Source organism: Phalacrocorax aristotelis, chromosome 18 (genome assembly GCF_949628215.1).
Source record: "Phalacrocorax aristotelis chromosome 18, bGulAri2.1, whole genome shotgun sequence".
Classification (NCBI taxonomy): Eukaryota; Metazoa; Chordata; class Aves; order Suliformes; family Phalacrocoracidae; genus Phalacrocorax; species Phalacrocorax aristotelis.
The window spans coordinates 2570133-2586033 of NC_134293.1; the positions used below are offsets into that span (position 1 = coordinate 2570133).

The 15901-nt window shown below is 42.5% G+C and overlaps 1 protein-coding gene across 1 annotated transcript in view; it reads left to right on the forward strand.

Annotated features, from left to right (window-relative positions):
* Positions 1 to 2355: 2355 nt before the first annotated feature.
* Positions 2356 to 15901, forward strand: part of ULK2 (unc-51 like autophagy activating kinase 2) — a 41308-nt gene continuing 27762 nt past the window's right edge. Inside the window, exons 1-5 of the mRNA XM_075113027.1 lie at positions 2356 to 3090; positions 4382 to 4474; positions 5728 to 5769; positions 15034 to 15066; positions 15431 to 15467. Of these exons, the coding sequence (XP_074969128.1) occupies positions 2998 to 3090; positions 4382 to 4474; positions 5728 to 5769; positions 15034 to 15066; positions 15431 to 15467 (298 nt within the window). The 5' untranslated portion in view covers positions 2356 to 2997. The remainder of the gene's footprint in view (positions 3091 to 4381; positions 4475 to 5727; positions 5770 to 15033; positions 15067 to 15430; positions 15468 to 15901) is intronic.

The window sequence follows — 15901 nt, forward strand, 5'->3', positions numbered from 1 at the left end:
CTCTTTCAGCAGCGAAAGCAAGTCAAGGTGCTGTCTGTAAATAGGTTTATTGTAGTCCACTGGTGCTGGCAGTATTGACACCTAGAAACTCTCCCAGACACAAAACAAGGACCCAGCTGAAAGGAAAGACCTGCATGCAAATCCCGCAGCCCTTCGTCGAGTGGTTTTTCAGACCTCGTCCCTTCAGATCCCCTTTGAATCCCAGTGCGATGACAGCAGCATATTTAGTTATTCTGGTCAATCCTCCCCTCTGCTCCTGGCTGTTTTCTCCTGGCTGTGCTGAAACAAACCTGCTCGAGGGCTCCAGCCCCATTACAAGGACAAGAGGACATCAGATGTGCTGCTACCCAAGGGGAATGTGTCTGGTTTTGAAGTGTAATGCAGAATGGGCGGCTTAGAAATTCCCGAAGTGGCTTTCTCCCTTCAAAAGGGGTCTTTCTGGATTTATTTTTTTTTTTAGCTTCCCTAAAACGTAGCTTGTGACATTGACTTTGGGGTGAGGATACGCGCTGATGCTGAGAGGATTAATGCTGAATGTGAGAATTGGTGGCTGGCAATAAACAGCCAATTCTCAGGGAAATTATTTTCTGAATCAGAATGTTTAACACATTGAGACTTGTGGTTTTTTTCCTGGTTTTAAAGGGACACTGTGAATGCATACTAGAAAGTGTCTGTGTTACTACCAACACCTTAATTTATTATTAACTTGGAATATTTTTACATCTCATTTATTCCTTCCATGGGGGTGTTCTGAGCTGCTGAAATTACTTGGTCAGCTTTGCTTTCTCTGTTTGGTTTGTTAGGTTAGTGCCACGAACAGATTTTGGATGGGGGCTCAGAACTTCAGAAAATGAAGGGAGGATTCATTCTTGAGGGGTTTTAAAGCTCCTCAGTTCTCTTTGACACAAAGTAGATGTCTTAGGATTCTTCTGATGACTCCATATAATGGCTAGAGTTTAAAATGTTCTTCATAAAGTCATCAATACTACCTTAAGAATCTCTTGCTGAATATTTTTTTAATCTAAGTGCATTGTCTGTGGAGAAGACTAGCAGTGGACGTTTTGACATGGCACAGAGCTCCAGTAGTGCTTGGTTTTGAGTGCCAGAAAGTGAAGGGAGATAAGTGAAGAGTAAGGAGAGGACCAACAGCGTAACGCTCTGCTCAGTCTCTGTTCTGATCCGGCGGCGCTGAGAGCAGACCCCGTATCACGTGAGAGGAGGCGCAGCACAGCTGTGTGGGGTCGGAGCTCTGCCCTGCGTGATCCCGATGCACACCTCGTGTTGACCCTAACTTCAGTGGAGCGTTAATCCCTGCCGCTGTGGTGTCAGAGTGCCGAGGGAGCCTAGGGCAGGTGGAGGCATTGGGAAGGCCTGAAACAGCCCCGGGACGCAGAGGTGGCATGATGGAGAATGTGGACAGAGGGGAAGGGGAAGAGAGCAGTGAGGAATGGAAAGCAAAGGACAGGAGTGTAATTATGTAGATCTGGAGGTGAAGGTCAAAGGCTCCATGTGACTGCTGTGTGGTGGATGGTGCTTTTGTTGTTTGTTTTTTTTTTTTTTTTTTAATGTTTGTACATGTTGTTGTAAACAGCCCCAGGCTGATCTAAATGTGCTGGGGGCAGAGGCTGTAAATTAGAGGTTGTTCTTCTCATAGAGAGAGCAAGCAACTTGAAGCATCTTCAGCTTATGGCATTTTGCATGCTTGTTCCTCCATTGTTTCTCCATTCATTTAAGTTCCTTGTACTAGGTCTGACGTAGAGTCTTGCTTACTGATGGAGCAGGGACAGGGCTGAGAGCGCACGACCCTGGAGGTGCTGGGTAAGCAGTATCACCGCCCTGACAGCGAGGCAGAGCGGGATGATCAAATACCTGCCTTCCCGCCTCCGACTGCCTCATGACTGCCCTGGCCCTCACCCTGCCTTGCTCTGTGCTGAGGGTAGCTGGTTGCTGGGGGCACCTCCGGCCATCCCTCCTCTCCTCACGGCCCCTCAGCTTTGTCCTTGCTGGTGGTGGGCCTGAGGTGGCCATGAAAATGGCTAAAGTGAAATAACAGCAAGTGTTAAAAGTGATAAATAGGCGTGGTGGGCTTAACTCGAGTTTGGCCTCTCAGCTGGGGCGAGGACGGGGGTGGCCGGCGGGGGGCTCTGGGCCTCTCCCCCGCCACGGGTCCCCGCCCTGGGTCCCTGAGGGGCTGGGGCAGGGCGCGCTCCAGCGGGGATGGCGGCGGAGGGAGCCCGCCTCGCGCTCCCGCCGGGTTAAACGGGGTGAAGCACTCTTTGACCGCCGGCGGAAGCAGCCGAGCGCTGGGGCCTGCGCGAAGCGGCCTATAAAAGGCGTGGGGTGGCGCGGAGGTCTGGGCAGTCGGAGCTGGCGATAACGGGGTGTGGATCGGCTGCGCGGAGCAGCGGGAGCCCCAGGAGGCGGTGGCGGCCTGAGAGACACCCCCCCACCCCCGACTACACCCTCACTTCTTCCTCCTCTCCCGCGGGGGGTGCGGCGGCGACAGCGACAGCCACCTCCGGAGCGGCGGGCTGCGCCTCCCCCCGCCCTGCTGAATGCTCTGGGGCTCGGTCCCTGAGGGGGGCCGCGGCGCCGGCAACCCCCGCTGTGGCGGGGCCATGGGTTCGGGCAGCGGCAGGGCGCGGAGCCCCCTTCCACGCTGAGAAGGCACCTAGTCCCCGCGCCGATGTCGCGCTGTCCCCTCACACCCGACCCCTGAGATCCTTCCCCCCTCCCTTCCCCGCCTCGTCCTCCCCATGCCAGACGGAGCCCCTCGCCTCGGAGACGCCTTGCAGCAGCCCCGCCGGCTCCGGGGTCTGCGGCTGCCCCCGCGGTATGAGAGGAGCTGCCCCCGCCGCCGGGGGCAGCCAGGAGAGGGGCAGGCTCCCACCCCGCCGCCGGCTGCCGTGAGGCGGCTGTAGCTGCCTCGGCTGGAGGAAGAGCCCCTTTGTTTTCCCCTCGCTCCTTCCTTCCCGGGGCTTCATGCCCCCCTGAGGGATGATGGAGGTGGTGGGGGACTTTGAGTACAGCAAGAAGGACCTGATAGGACACGGAGCCTTTGCTGTGGTCTTCAAAGGTCGCCACCGCAAGGTAAACAGCGATGGGCTTCGCCCGCCGCCGGAGCGGGGCTGGTTACACAACCCGGGGCCGGGGTCGCTCCGCGGGGCTGCAGCCCTCAGGAGCCCCTCCCGGTGGGTGACAGCCGGGGGTGGGGGGGTAGGAGGGTGCCCTTTGGGGAATTTTGTCGTGATTTGGGTGTTTGGGGAGGAAAAGAAGAAAGGTGTGGGGTGGGCTGAGGTAGCGGGGCGGGGGCGGCGGGGCCTGCGGCCGGCCTGTCGCTTGCGGCAGCCCGCGGCGGCCCCGGAGCCGAGCTCCCGGCCTCTATAAACCACCCCCCTTTTCTTTTTTTCTTTTTTTCTTTCTTTCCCCCCCTTCTCTAAACGACCCAACAACCTATCTGCGTTCCCACCTCTCCTCTCTGCTGTTTGGTAGCTCCCTAACACAACGGCGAGCGGAGAGTTGCAGCTGTATTGGAGTCTGAGCCCTTTGTTTGTCTGGAGGGTCATGTTTATCTCACTGGATAACGAGGGATCTAATGGAAAATTGTCTCCTTGGGGATTGGCTGAAGATTTCTTAAATTCAGCGGTGTCTGGTTTCCTGGCGTGGCTTGCTAATCACCGCGGATATTCATAGTTACGTTATGGTTTCTTGATGCCGTGAGAGTTTATTCTGGCTTTGGTGCCTAAAGTGCTCTGCTTTCCAGCAAACAACTCTTCAGATTTATCCTTTTGGAGCGTTAGGGTAGTATTCGCAACTTGGAGAGGCACGGTGCAGTGATTTTGGGGTTAAAAAAAGGAGGGGGGGGGGAAGGAAAACAGAAACTATAAAGGCCATTGGAGATGCTTTCACCTTTCAAATAAATAAGCGATTTATTTTTAGAGGATATATAAATAGACAATATATAAGTTTACTTAAAAAAAACCCAGATGTTCTCTTGTGCAGTTTTCAGCTGTAGAGCATAAGAAGGCTGAAAATGGTAAGTCCTTGAAGGAGAGTAAAAGTAATTTGATCATTGAGAGAGGACTAAAAAGCAGATACACAGCACCACTACCAAGGAATAAATGGGATATGATTACTTACTTTTTTTTTTTAAAGTGCTTTTGAATCCATGGAAATGCAGGGTAGCTGCAGCTGGATTTTAATAGCTGTCTGAGCTATTGTGGAATGAAATAGTTCTTGATGGTGTCATGTGATGTAGTAATCACTGGTGGCTGGAGTAGGGAATATCCTGCAACTTTTCTCTGGTGCTTTATTAGCTTGTTGTTAGTAGATAAAGTTTAAAAAAATATAAAACTGACAATACCTTTTTGTTTGTTTCCAGAAAACTGATTGGGAAGTAGCCATAAAGAGTATTAACAAAAAGAACTTGTCAAAGTCACAAATCCTACTTGGAAAAGAAATAAAAATCTTAAAGGTATGTTAATTTGCAGTGATTTTTAAAGCTGCTTTACTTGAAAAGGAGAAGAGACTTTCGACCTAGTTCATTCCAGGTCACAGTAATTGCCATTCTGCCTTTTGTTTCTTTGTTAGCTCCAGGAGAGATCCAGAACTGAAAAGACCAAGGAAAAAAAAAAAAAGAAAAAGATACTTTTTTAGTTCTGGAAGTGGTCTCAGAACAGGTTATGGACATGCTTTTGTAGTTCAAAGTAAGAAAACTGTTGTAGAATCAGTCTCTGTGCCTTGCTCCTTGCACACATAGAAAACTTTGTCCTTCAGGATGGCTAATGTGGCACCTTTCCCAAGCAGTGCATATGACAAAAGTTATAGCTGAGAGTAAAACATCAGTCCTTGACCTTTCTTCATCATCTTTGCTCAGAGATGCCTTGAAAGCTGAAATTGTCATGCTGATTTTGATTCCTGAAGCAGTCTTCCTACTTCTGAGTTGTGTTAATTGACTTAAAATGTGTAGTGTGGCTCTAATGAAGGCAATAAAACAGAGCATCATATAGTTTTTTAATGCTATTTTACGGAAATGTCTCCCTGGATGGTCTCTTAGTATTCTCTGCTCTGTGAACTTCACCACATCTCATTTTAGATAGCTTTGCAGTAATGATTAGTGCCGCTTTCTTGCCATGTTTCTAAGCTTCTAGAGGTACATCACTGTTTTATATACTAATATATAGATATTGTATTCTAGTATATTTATTATATACCAGAAATTGTAGTATTGGGTATATGAGTGTGCTGCAAGTACTTAGCAGACAGATGCTTTTTTGAGCAGTTAGGACAGCTCATGCAATTATTTCTGTGAGTTTTATTTAGTGTTGTTTGGTCTGATTTCCATTTTATTGTAAAATAGTAAGGTTGACTTGAAAATAGTTTAGTTGGTTACTCTGCTAAGCAAGAAATTGTGTGAGTCCATAAAATTAAATGTCAGTTTTCAGTACTTGTTAAAGGATCTTGTGCTGTGGTACTTTCTGTAACATGACGTAGAAAATACGTTCTGGAACCAAATATTTTTATAACCTCTGAAGATATTGCCTAATTTCCCATTCCTGTAAATATTGTCTAAATAGCTGGGATTTCCTCCAAATATCTTCAGATGGTCTTAAAAAGATACTACCTTTCTTTGTAAAATTTGGTACTCTTTTTGATTGTGAGCTGGCATGTTAAATTTAAAATAACAACAACAGGCTACTTCCATAATACAAATATTTTGTTTTACAGGAACTTCAGCATGAGAACATTGTAGCTCTCTATGATGTCCAGGTAAAATATATTTTGATGCCTGTTTCTTCATTAAAATTTATTTATGATAATATGTATACATATGTATACTGAGTAGAAAATTTTGAATGGCCACATATTTTGTTGCTATAATCAGATTGGTATTTAGAAAAAGAGATCCAGTTCCCTAGCAGCAGCAGGGGAGTTCTCTCATCTTCAACACACTATGGGCTTATTTTGTGGTGGCTCTTTTTAATAAGCAGGATGCACAGTTGGGATGGAGAGCCGTGAGGAATACGGTTTTCTTCCGGGCAGCAGTGGCAAGTGGCAGCCTGCAAACCTCTGCAGAGGCTGTTTGTGTAGTCTGGTCCTGTCACCAGTGAAAAAGCATCAGCTGGCTGAGCTGGGAGCTCTGTTGGTGGCAGTAACTATTCTCCTGAATTAGCCTTGTTTCCTTGGCCCTATAATTTAATTGGAAAGTGGGTGTTTGTGGATAACAGCTGAATACACCTGAAGGAAAATGTACTAGTAGGAGTTGATCTGAATGGATGAAGCAAGTGACGTTAAGAAGTCAACGTAACTTAAAATACTCAGTTGCAGAAAAGTAGCGGCATCTTTGAGATCTCTGTAACAAAGAAACGTATTGTATAGCCCTGTGTCACAGTGAGGGGGAACTGAAGGAAGTAGAAGTCCATGATTACACATGTATATATTGCAGTTGCCTGTGTTCAAAAGGATAGGATAAAGTGTAAAAGCCAAGCAGACACTTGGATCTTTTCAAGCAGGAGAAATAAGTATTAAATGCCTTCAAATTGTATTCCTCTCTTTATTCCCAGGATTCTGCCTGATAAAGTGAAGGAGTTTTCTAGCCTGTCTAGAGCAGTGTATTCTTCGTAGGAAGTACATTTTTTGTATCCTAAAGCCTGCAAGTGTTGAGTAAAGCTAAACATGTTGTTATGTAGGTTATGCAGAGATTTGTTCTGCTTGAATAAGAACTATACATTTATCTCCTGGGCTCAATTCTAATCTTAAATACAGAGTTACATTTATGGAAAAAAATATTAAGAACCACCCTTGGGGCACTGCGTAGTTAAAACAATGCAAAAGAGACATTTCGACGTTCTTCAATGTATTCTGTCTTTACACGTTTGCATCCTAAAAGATTTTCAGCTTACATGTAGGTGTGTATCTGTGTCGCTATGGAAATCTGCACTCGCAGGATATACCCTAGGCAGGCTTGGGTTTTGTCGTTCATAGTGCTGCAGGACATGTATTAACTTCTCTTGACTTTTGGTACAAGGCAAAGATGTTCGTGTAGAAACAGACTGTGCATCAGAACTTCCCATTTGGTTGAACCAGACTCTTTTTCCCTCCTGGGTCTTGACTTCAGAACTCTGCATTTTGAATGGTATTAGCTGCTCTGAGAGGGAAAGTATAGTCTCTTGCTCTTCCTGAGGAGACCAGGCTTCCCTGAGTATTGCTAAGTGGAAATAATCTCTCAGCATCCTAAATTTAGTATATCCAGACATCTTAAAAGAAACTGGAATTGTTGACTGAGGGCGTTGGTGTGTGAATAAGCAGCTGAATTTCAGATTTATGGTTTACAGTTGTTTATATGTGAAGATTACTTACTAAGCTTTGCGGCTCAACCTGAGGGTAGTTGACTACCTATGTATTTTGATGATTTAACGTTGTGTACCTTCCAAGCCTCAGAGAGGCTCTTGCTTTTGTTGATTGACGCACAGAACATCCACAGGGGAGAGAGGACTGAGCTGTGCATTTGTCTATGGTTTCTTTACCTAAAGGTTGTTTAAAAACATAACTTTTATGTTTTTCTGTTCTGCCATGGGAAAGGGTACCCTTAGAGTGGTGGGACTTCTTGAATGATCAGTTCTGTGTTCTCCATTTGAGAAGGGGTGTTCCTCCTTGTCGCCAACTCTTGCGTTTCAGTAGTATGAACAGTTAAAGCAAAGAGAAGGGAAAACCTGTGTCTCATACCTTGGATATATTTCAAATACATTCATGGCAAATGTAAAGTTTGGCAGTATGATGCTACTTCTGTAGAAGAAATTGCTTTGCAAAACATGGTCCAAAGAATGTGACGCTTGCACAAATCAGCTTTTCCCTTTCTGCACAGGGCTATGTTTGTGAAATATTATACATCATTAACTTGTATGATTACATTAATTTATAACCCAGCAAGAACGAACACTATGCAAGGCATTCACATGTCCAGTAGGCTGTTACACCTACTAATTTTCTTTAGCGTTTCATGTTCTAGCATGTACTGCTCTTTTGGTTTGCCATAGTGTTGTGAACATAGTGATATAGTGCAGCAGATAAGACTTTAGGATTTCAAGCAATTTTTAAGTTACAGAAGCTATTTTTTTTTCCTCAGTGCTGGAGCCAGTGGAGTCTGTGTCACAGTAGGAAGTTCTCAGTGTGACTGGGAGTCTGCTTTGTTTTTATAGTTTTGTTGGTCTGAAGTTTTTCTTAACCTTAGACAGTTTGAAATAAGAAAACGCTCATGTTTCAGATGCACTGTTTGGCAGACCATTTAGCTGAATAATCCAAGAACTGATTGTTGTACCAAATTTTCAGATAGAAAAGGTGGTGTGCAATGTAAGTGGCAAAGTGAAGCGGGAAAAGTGTAAATTAATTGCAATGAAGAACAAATATTTTTACATCTCATAATCTTAAATTATTTGTACTTAATGGCAATACTTTGAGATTAAAGCTGTGTCCCTGCATAGCAATAGGAATATATCTTCTAAGTTGACAATGAAAGGGTAGTTATTATTGTAATTCCAAATGAAGCCTTCTGCAATATTGTTTTCATAGGAGGTAGTTAGATTCCTTCTCTTTCATCTCTGTTCATTTATGGTTGTGTTCCTGTTGCATGATCTGTGACCAGTTGTGCAAGTCAGTGTAATGTAGATACATACACCATTAAGGTTTTAATTAGATCCAAGGAGAACTTGTGAGCCATTCTGCTGATAGAATGTGAACACTTTAAAACCCTCTATGTTGCTGTTGCTTCAGCTCCGATTAACACCATTTTCCTATGCTACTTAGTATGTATAGGGTCCACTGAGTGAAGTTACTAGGAATGCCCATTCACCTGGAGTCACACCTGAATGAATTGGTGTGCCGTTAATGTATGTGAATTGGTCAGCATAAAAACGCTTTGCTCTGGTGCCAGCGCGATAATTGCCTTTGATTTCCGTAAGGTGGTTACGCGGAACACTGGCAGGTTTGATCTGCAGTTAAGGATTTTATGTAAAGAGAGCGTACCGTTGTTGTTTGTGGCACCTCAGAAGGCCAGGGATCCACACACACCAGGTCGTGGAGACCAGTGGTTTGAAGACTGAAGGCATTTGTGAAGATACTTAAATATGAACTCTCCTTCTGTGAGAGGCAAATGTTTTGCAGTAATAGGGCTCTGAAAAATAAGCATATGCAACTTACCTCTAAATGTGAAATTAATTTTTCATGAAGTGAAATGCTTAAAAAAAACAACCCTGAGAATATGATAGATGTATAGGAAGACATAATCTGCTGAGACATTTTTTACTTATCTTCTTGGGCAAGAGTTTGGTATTCTTTCTTTCAAGAACAAAAAACCTCTTGAATCTCTAAAATGGTATAAGAATACAGCTCTCTTCCCATGGTGTTGCTATGGGATGTCATTCATCCTGCAAAAGATCAGCCTTGCATTGTGTTAACTGGGGAAGTGGAGCCCACTGTTTCTCAAAAGCAAAAGGAGACTAAAATAACCTCTAACTCACCAGCATAAAGTACATTGAAGTCCTTGGATAAAGTGTTATACTGAAGTATGAAGGTATCAGCAAGTTATTTGGAATGCACTATATTTAGGACATGAATTTACAGTTTTGTGCAGTTCATGATCCCAAGTGTGTGCCGAGTAGAACTAATCTCTTAGACAGTGCCAGACAGTGCCTGTTTTAGCAAATAATTTAATTCAAAACCTCTTTAGATGTCAGGCGTCAGAGTGAAAGCCTGTAATGTATCTTGGAGATAGCGTTTTAGAAGAATGAATTAATGTCTTCACTGTATGGAGTCTGAAGTTTGCTATTTGAACAGTAGTTTAGGGAGAACTAATTTCTAGTGTGTTATTGGAGAAACAGTATTGGAACAGAAATTGTTTCTGGTCTTAGCTCATTGGTACATAACAGACAAAATAACTGCAACTGCTTCCTTCTGCTGTCCTTGAAAGCAGTGAAAGCTAGTGGGAACAAAGCCAGTGGTCCCTCTGGTAACTCCACCTCAGCCTTCACTTACACACAAGTGCCCATGAGTTCTTACTAGGGATGCTTATGGAAGGAACCATGTCTATCTGTACTTGTTGTTTTACCAGTGGGAATTAAATATTGCTATTTGGTTTACCCAAGGACTCCGGATGGTCTGGTAGTATTGCATATGTTTCTTGAGGCGGTTGCTTCAAGCATTCTGGTGTGTGCTCTTGATCCTGGTGTCTCACAGCTTTGATTGCCTCCATACTCTCATCATAGCTGTTTCTGAACTGTCATCTTCTGAATGAGGATGTCTCAATATCTTTATTTTTTTGCCTCAGCTCCTTGGTTAAGACCTTTGTGATTGTCAGTATCCATCCTCATTGTGTGTGGAAGTAGGCATATGAAAACATGCCATCCAGACAAGTTTTTAGATAAAAAGAAAAATCCTGCCCCATAGAAATTGGAAAGGTTTTTAATACTACCTGGCAGCTGATGCTGACTGGAAGATTGATTACGACAATATTGGACTGCAAGGAATGATGCCACTGTAGGCGTTGAAGGTTAGGGGCAATCAGCTGATATTTGTTTTGGCCCACAGAACCAAAGAGTTGGATTTACTACATAGTCCTTAGTTTACCTGCTGTGCCTAGATGCTATAATTTGTATTTCAAAACTGTGTCAGAAGATCTTCAAGTATGCGAGCATATTAAATGTTTGGTGTGCTGTGGATGGTTTTGCTTTTCCTTTGTGTTGTGCAGCAGGCCTTTCTCTTTCACTACCTCCCATATGTATTAGTTAAGCACAGCATTTCACATAAGAAAATGAGTGATAAGGCTATTGTGGTACATTTCTCCATGGCTGATTGCTCTTTTATGTGAATAACTGGCAGCATGCACGCTATTTGAATCCTACAGGCGCGTGTCAACTGACATTTAGGCTGAGGCTTAACATTTAGTCAGAACTAACAAAATGTTGAGTCCTTTAGATATGGTAGGAGCTGAACATTTTAGAAGCTGCTGCTGTGCTGCAGTCACAAAGCAAAACAAGAGTATCTGTAACACAGTAAGAAACAGCCTTAAAAAGATCTGGACCAGTCCTTTTTCACTAAATCATTAGAATTTTGCCAAATATCTTTAATGCTCAGAAAAAACGAGGAGGGTATTCCTGGCCAAAAAACTAAAGCAAATGTAGCACAAATTAACATATCAGAAAATTAATCAGATAATAGCAGTGCACAAGCTGTCAGGTTCACTCTCGTGCGCTTGGGAGTCCAGTCATAAACTGCAGCTAAACAGAATCTATGAACTTGGAACTAAAACGTAGTAACTATTTCTTTGCCACAGTTTCTGCTTTGGCAGCTCACTAAGAGGCCCTTGCAGACTTTCAGCTTGTTCTAAAGGAGGACTTCCTAACCAAAGAGAAATCTAGGATATGTTTCTGCCAATACGGTAGAGTTCTAGCAACAGCTGTCAGAAGTAACTGTGGATGTTTTGACTTCTTTTTCAATTAATGTCTTTTAAATGGAACTACTGGGCTGAGCCTGTGATTTGGGTTGGAACTTCACATCCCCTGAGACAACTGTTGGAAGTCAGATTAAAACACAGCAAGCTTTGGCAAATATGTTGCTGCTTAATCTCTTTCTAGTAGGTTTATCTGTTAGCTTTCAGAATTGTAAAATGGTTTCCTTTTAACCTTTGCTATCTTTTACTTCAACTTGCAATTAAAACCTAGATTCAGAATATGAAGGAGCAAAAGTAGGTTTTTGTCAAGAAAGCTTTAAGCCATGAGGCAGGGAGGGCATGCTGGGCAAAACTGTTCCGTAATTGCTGCACCACAACATACGTTTGTTTCACTTGATTATTTTTCTAGCTAGAAGTGTGGACTAGAACAACTCCAGCTGCAGTGATTTTATGATCTGTATGTCATTGTAAATTTTTGAAAGCTTTGTTATCTGTTTCAATAAGTGGTTTTAAATAGCTTCCCAGGTCAGCTTTATTCCTGAATGTTGGACCTGAAACACACTGGTTTACTATTCTTTTCCTTTTTGAGCACTTTGCTCTACTTAGTAAGTCAACAGCAATCACAAGTCTAGAGAACGGTCATAGAGATGGCTTTATTTTTCAGCAAAATAATTTAGAAGGGAAAAATGTGTCTACAGAATTGTGTTTTCTGAATGTATTCCCAAAATGGAGATCACATTCCCAGTTAGGCTGGCCAAGAACTGTAATGCAACATGTGAGCAACTGTGAATGGATGAACAACTTCAGCTATTTTGAACTAAAGCTTGCATTGGCGGGGTATTGAAAAGTGTTTGGTTAGGAGTTAGAGTTGGGACGAGATGCAGCTGGGGAGCTTGGTGCCAGCACTGTGCAAAATATTACTTCTGCAATACGAATTAGATACCAGTCTGGGAAAAACTTCCTGAAACCTGTAATCTGCTCTGCTGATTTAATAAAAAGATTATCCAAGCTACAATAAGGAAACATGCTCTACTTCGTGCTATAACTTTAACCCAGTGACTTTTTTGATTATTATTAATCAAGAATATCGGTCAAAAAAGATGACTAATGCTATTTGAGGGAAATCTAGTGTAGTCTCTAGGAATGACTTTTTTTAAACAGGTGAGGGCTAGTACAACAGGACAAATCATCAGCTCCATGTTTCTGAAGGGACTTTGTTTCCAAGGGTATCCAGAAAACACATTCTCTTAGTTCTGTGATGAATAAATGTCTGTCATGAGCTGAGCATTACATACTGCAATAAGCTGCTGTTTTTGTGCAGAGCGTGTGGTGTAGTGGAGGCACTGACGCTGTGGAACATCTATTTCTGATTCATGGGATTGCTATGTTCGGGTGGAAATCCACTAGCTGAGCTTCTTTCTTGTCACTGGAGAACAGACGGTTTCCATGCCTCTTAGCTGTGTTCTTCTTTTACACATTGCAGTCGCCCTTTACGTGAAGTGATCCTCAGCTGGCAGAATTTTCAGCTTGATAAATGGGGATCTCGAGAGTTGGTGTTTGGCATCCTTGTGGTTCCTGAAAGAGAGGGAGTTTTGGAAGACGTTGTTGCAAAGGAACAATGTAGAAAGAAACAACGTTTATCATTATGTATTTTCAGTAGTTTACAGAGCAAGTAATTACTTTTTTTCCCTTTAATGTATGCACTTCGGTTTTGAGGCATTTATAGGATTGCAAATTATGGTTCATGCTGGCCACAGCTGTTACAGAAACATTGAACAATTGTGACTTCCTGAAATGTGATCTGCTGCTGCTTTAACATTCTGTATGGGTTGGATTTTGCTTTTCATTCCCAACAGATATGACTAATGTTCCTAGAAACTTGCTTTCTGTGACGCTGATTTCCAAATGTAAACAAATCTGTAACGTGCTTGATGTTCTGAGCTGGAACAAACCTCACACGCATTTCTGTAACACAGACCAGGGTGGCTATACTAAACGCTTCCAGAAAGTGAAGGAGCCTGATACAGTCTTGAATTAACCTTAAAACATCCGGTTCATCTTGAACTGTACTTACTACACTTCCCAGTTGTGGATATCTGTATCTGTGATGGGTTGGTAGAAACTGGCTTTAATGGGTTGTACCATCCATGTGCTCCGTGCTGTGTTTGATACTGAGGGTAGCTGGTTTCTCTACTCTGGGCCCGTGGGCCCGTTTTTACTTTTCTTTCTAAAGCTTCCTAGCCTGACCTGTTGGTGAGCAATGGAAATGGCACTCTTGTGCTAGTTCTTGCCAGCATGGTCAAATTGAACATGTCCTGAAGTTTTAATACAAGCACTGAGAAAGGTGACTGACGGCACAGCCTTTGCTTTGCTCTGCAATGTCCCTTTTGGCTTTTTTTTTGTTGTTGTTGTTGACACTAGTTAGCAGAATACAGTGAGACTGTCTACAGTTCCACTTCCAGCTGGGGCGTGTGCCTGGCCTTGTCTGGTATGCCAACTCGCTCTTTTCCTTCAGCTGTCTTAAAAACGTATTTTCCCTCAAACTGTCAACCTTCGTTTATTTTTAAAGTGAAAGGGAGGTAACATACTATGTAACTAAAACCATGATCCTGTTTATTGTACGCTTGTCTTATGTTTCCTTCTAGTTCTCTTTGTGTTCTTCCCTTTCAGTCTCACTCAGTCAGCTCAGAGGGAAAAAAAATGCTTTTACTTTATAAAAGATCTCTGAGTGCCTTCAACTTTGTAGGCACAACAAAACTATTTGTGCAAAACAATGTTGATTATTGGCATAGACAGGTAGGCTCTTTCTTCTCTCACACAAAATAAATATTTGTAAAAAAGATGAATGTTCTTGTTACAGTTGTGTTTAAGCAGAGACATTTTTACTGCATTTTTTGTGGAACGTATAGATAATTTACAGAAGAAGTCAGCTAATCTGACTTGAACTATTGGCCAGTTACGAGAGAGAGAATTCAGGTTGCAAAGAGGTCAAAGGAGGTCAGTGCTTTGGAAAATCTCAGTAGAACCACCGTACCAAATCACACCTGTCCATGGCAGGGACATGCTTCTGCCAGCGACTGGCTGAGGGAGATACTTTACAGAAATATGCATGATTCCTGAATTAATTAACCTACAAAATAGCATTTGGGAATCGGTTAATTCCAGTGAACTGCTCTGTGACTTCTGACTGACCTTTGGCTTGTCAGGTGGCACAACCAAAGCTTGTTTTACCCGGAAGCAGGTAACATAACTTCAGGATTCCTCTTTAGAAAATTAGTCATCATAGCCGAAGTGTCTTGCCGACATACAGTGGAAACTGATGTTACTTACTGGATGATGCTGTTTCAAATGATAATTTTAGTCTTCAGGATGTTGCCTGGTGATTTATTTCGTTTTACATATGCTAAAGGTTTTGAAAATGTGAAATATTGAATGTTGGGGAATGTATGTATTTGCTACCCTCTAAAACAGTGGGTTTAACATGAAGTGTCTCAGTTGCTTGAAAAAAAATCTCACGTTACACTTCATTAACGCAGGTATGGAAGGCTTTGTCACATTCTTAAATGGGATTTGTTCTCCTTCTCTTTTAGGAAATGCCCAATTCTGTCTTTTTGGTAATGGAGGTATGTGTTAACATATATGCTTCTGGCTGATTTTAAAGATGATTTTTAGAATTCCTTCTTTGCACAGCTGCAAAATAACCATGGCTTGTTAAAGCAATTCTGAAAACTAGATTATTGATTTCCTATGCACTACTCCATTTACCAGCAGTTTTTGTTCCATAAATTATTCAGTTTCATTTTGATACTGCAAGTATTGACGAAGCTTTACACCTCAAATTAATAATTACAAGTCATTGACAAAACAATTTTAAGACAAACAGCTGGAAAAGGGTCTTCTAATTTTCGTGAAAAGATTACAAAGTAAATACCATATAGCAAGTATTTCAGTGCTTGTGTTTTGAATAAAAACCTTTCTTTTTAACAGTACTGCAATGGTGGGGATCTGGCAGATTACTTACAAGGTAATTGATTACCGTATTTCCCTATTAAGAAGCTACTGCATTACATGTTTATATTCTGTATTCCTGTATTCCACCGGTGTTTCTCTGAGAGTTTTTCTTTTTGCTTGTGGTTTAAATATTTTTCTGTTCATGGAATGGCTGCAATTCCACAATGCATGTTCACTCTGGTGTTATTTTAGAGTATGCTGTTCATGAGAGTAATTGAATTCACCAAGAATCCGTGTAGTGTTGCATTCCGTCTCCAGTCAAGGTCAGCAGCAGAGGACTGTTGGCTGTGTGTTTGTAGGCAACCTGGGGAACTTGAAAACGAAATTTTGAAGCTGCAGGAAGACATAAGGTTTTGAATTTGTTAAAAAATATTTCCCAGTGTTTTTAAATGCCACTCATAATTGAAAATAAAAGCCACAAAGTAGCAATGAAGGTGATTAAAATAA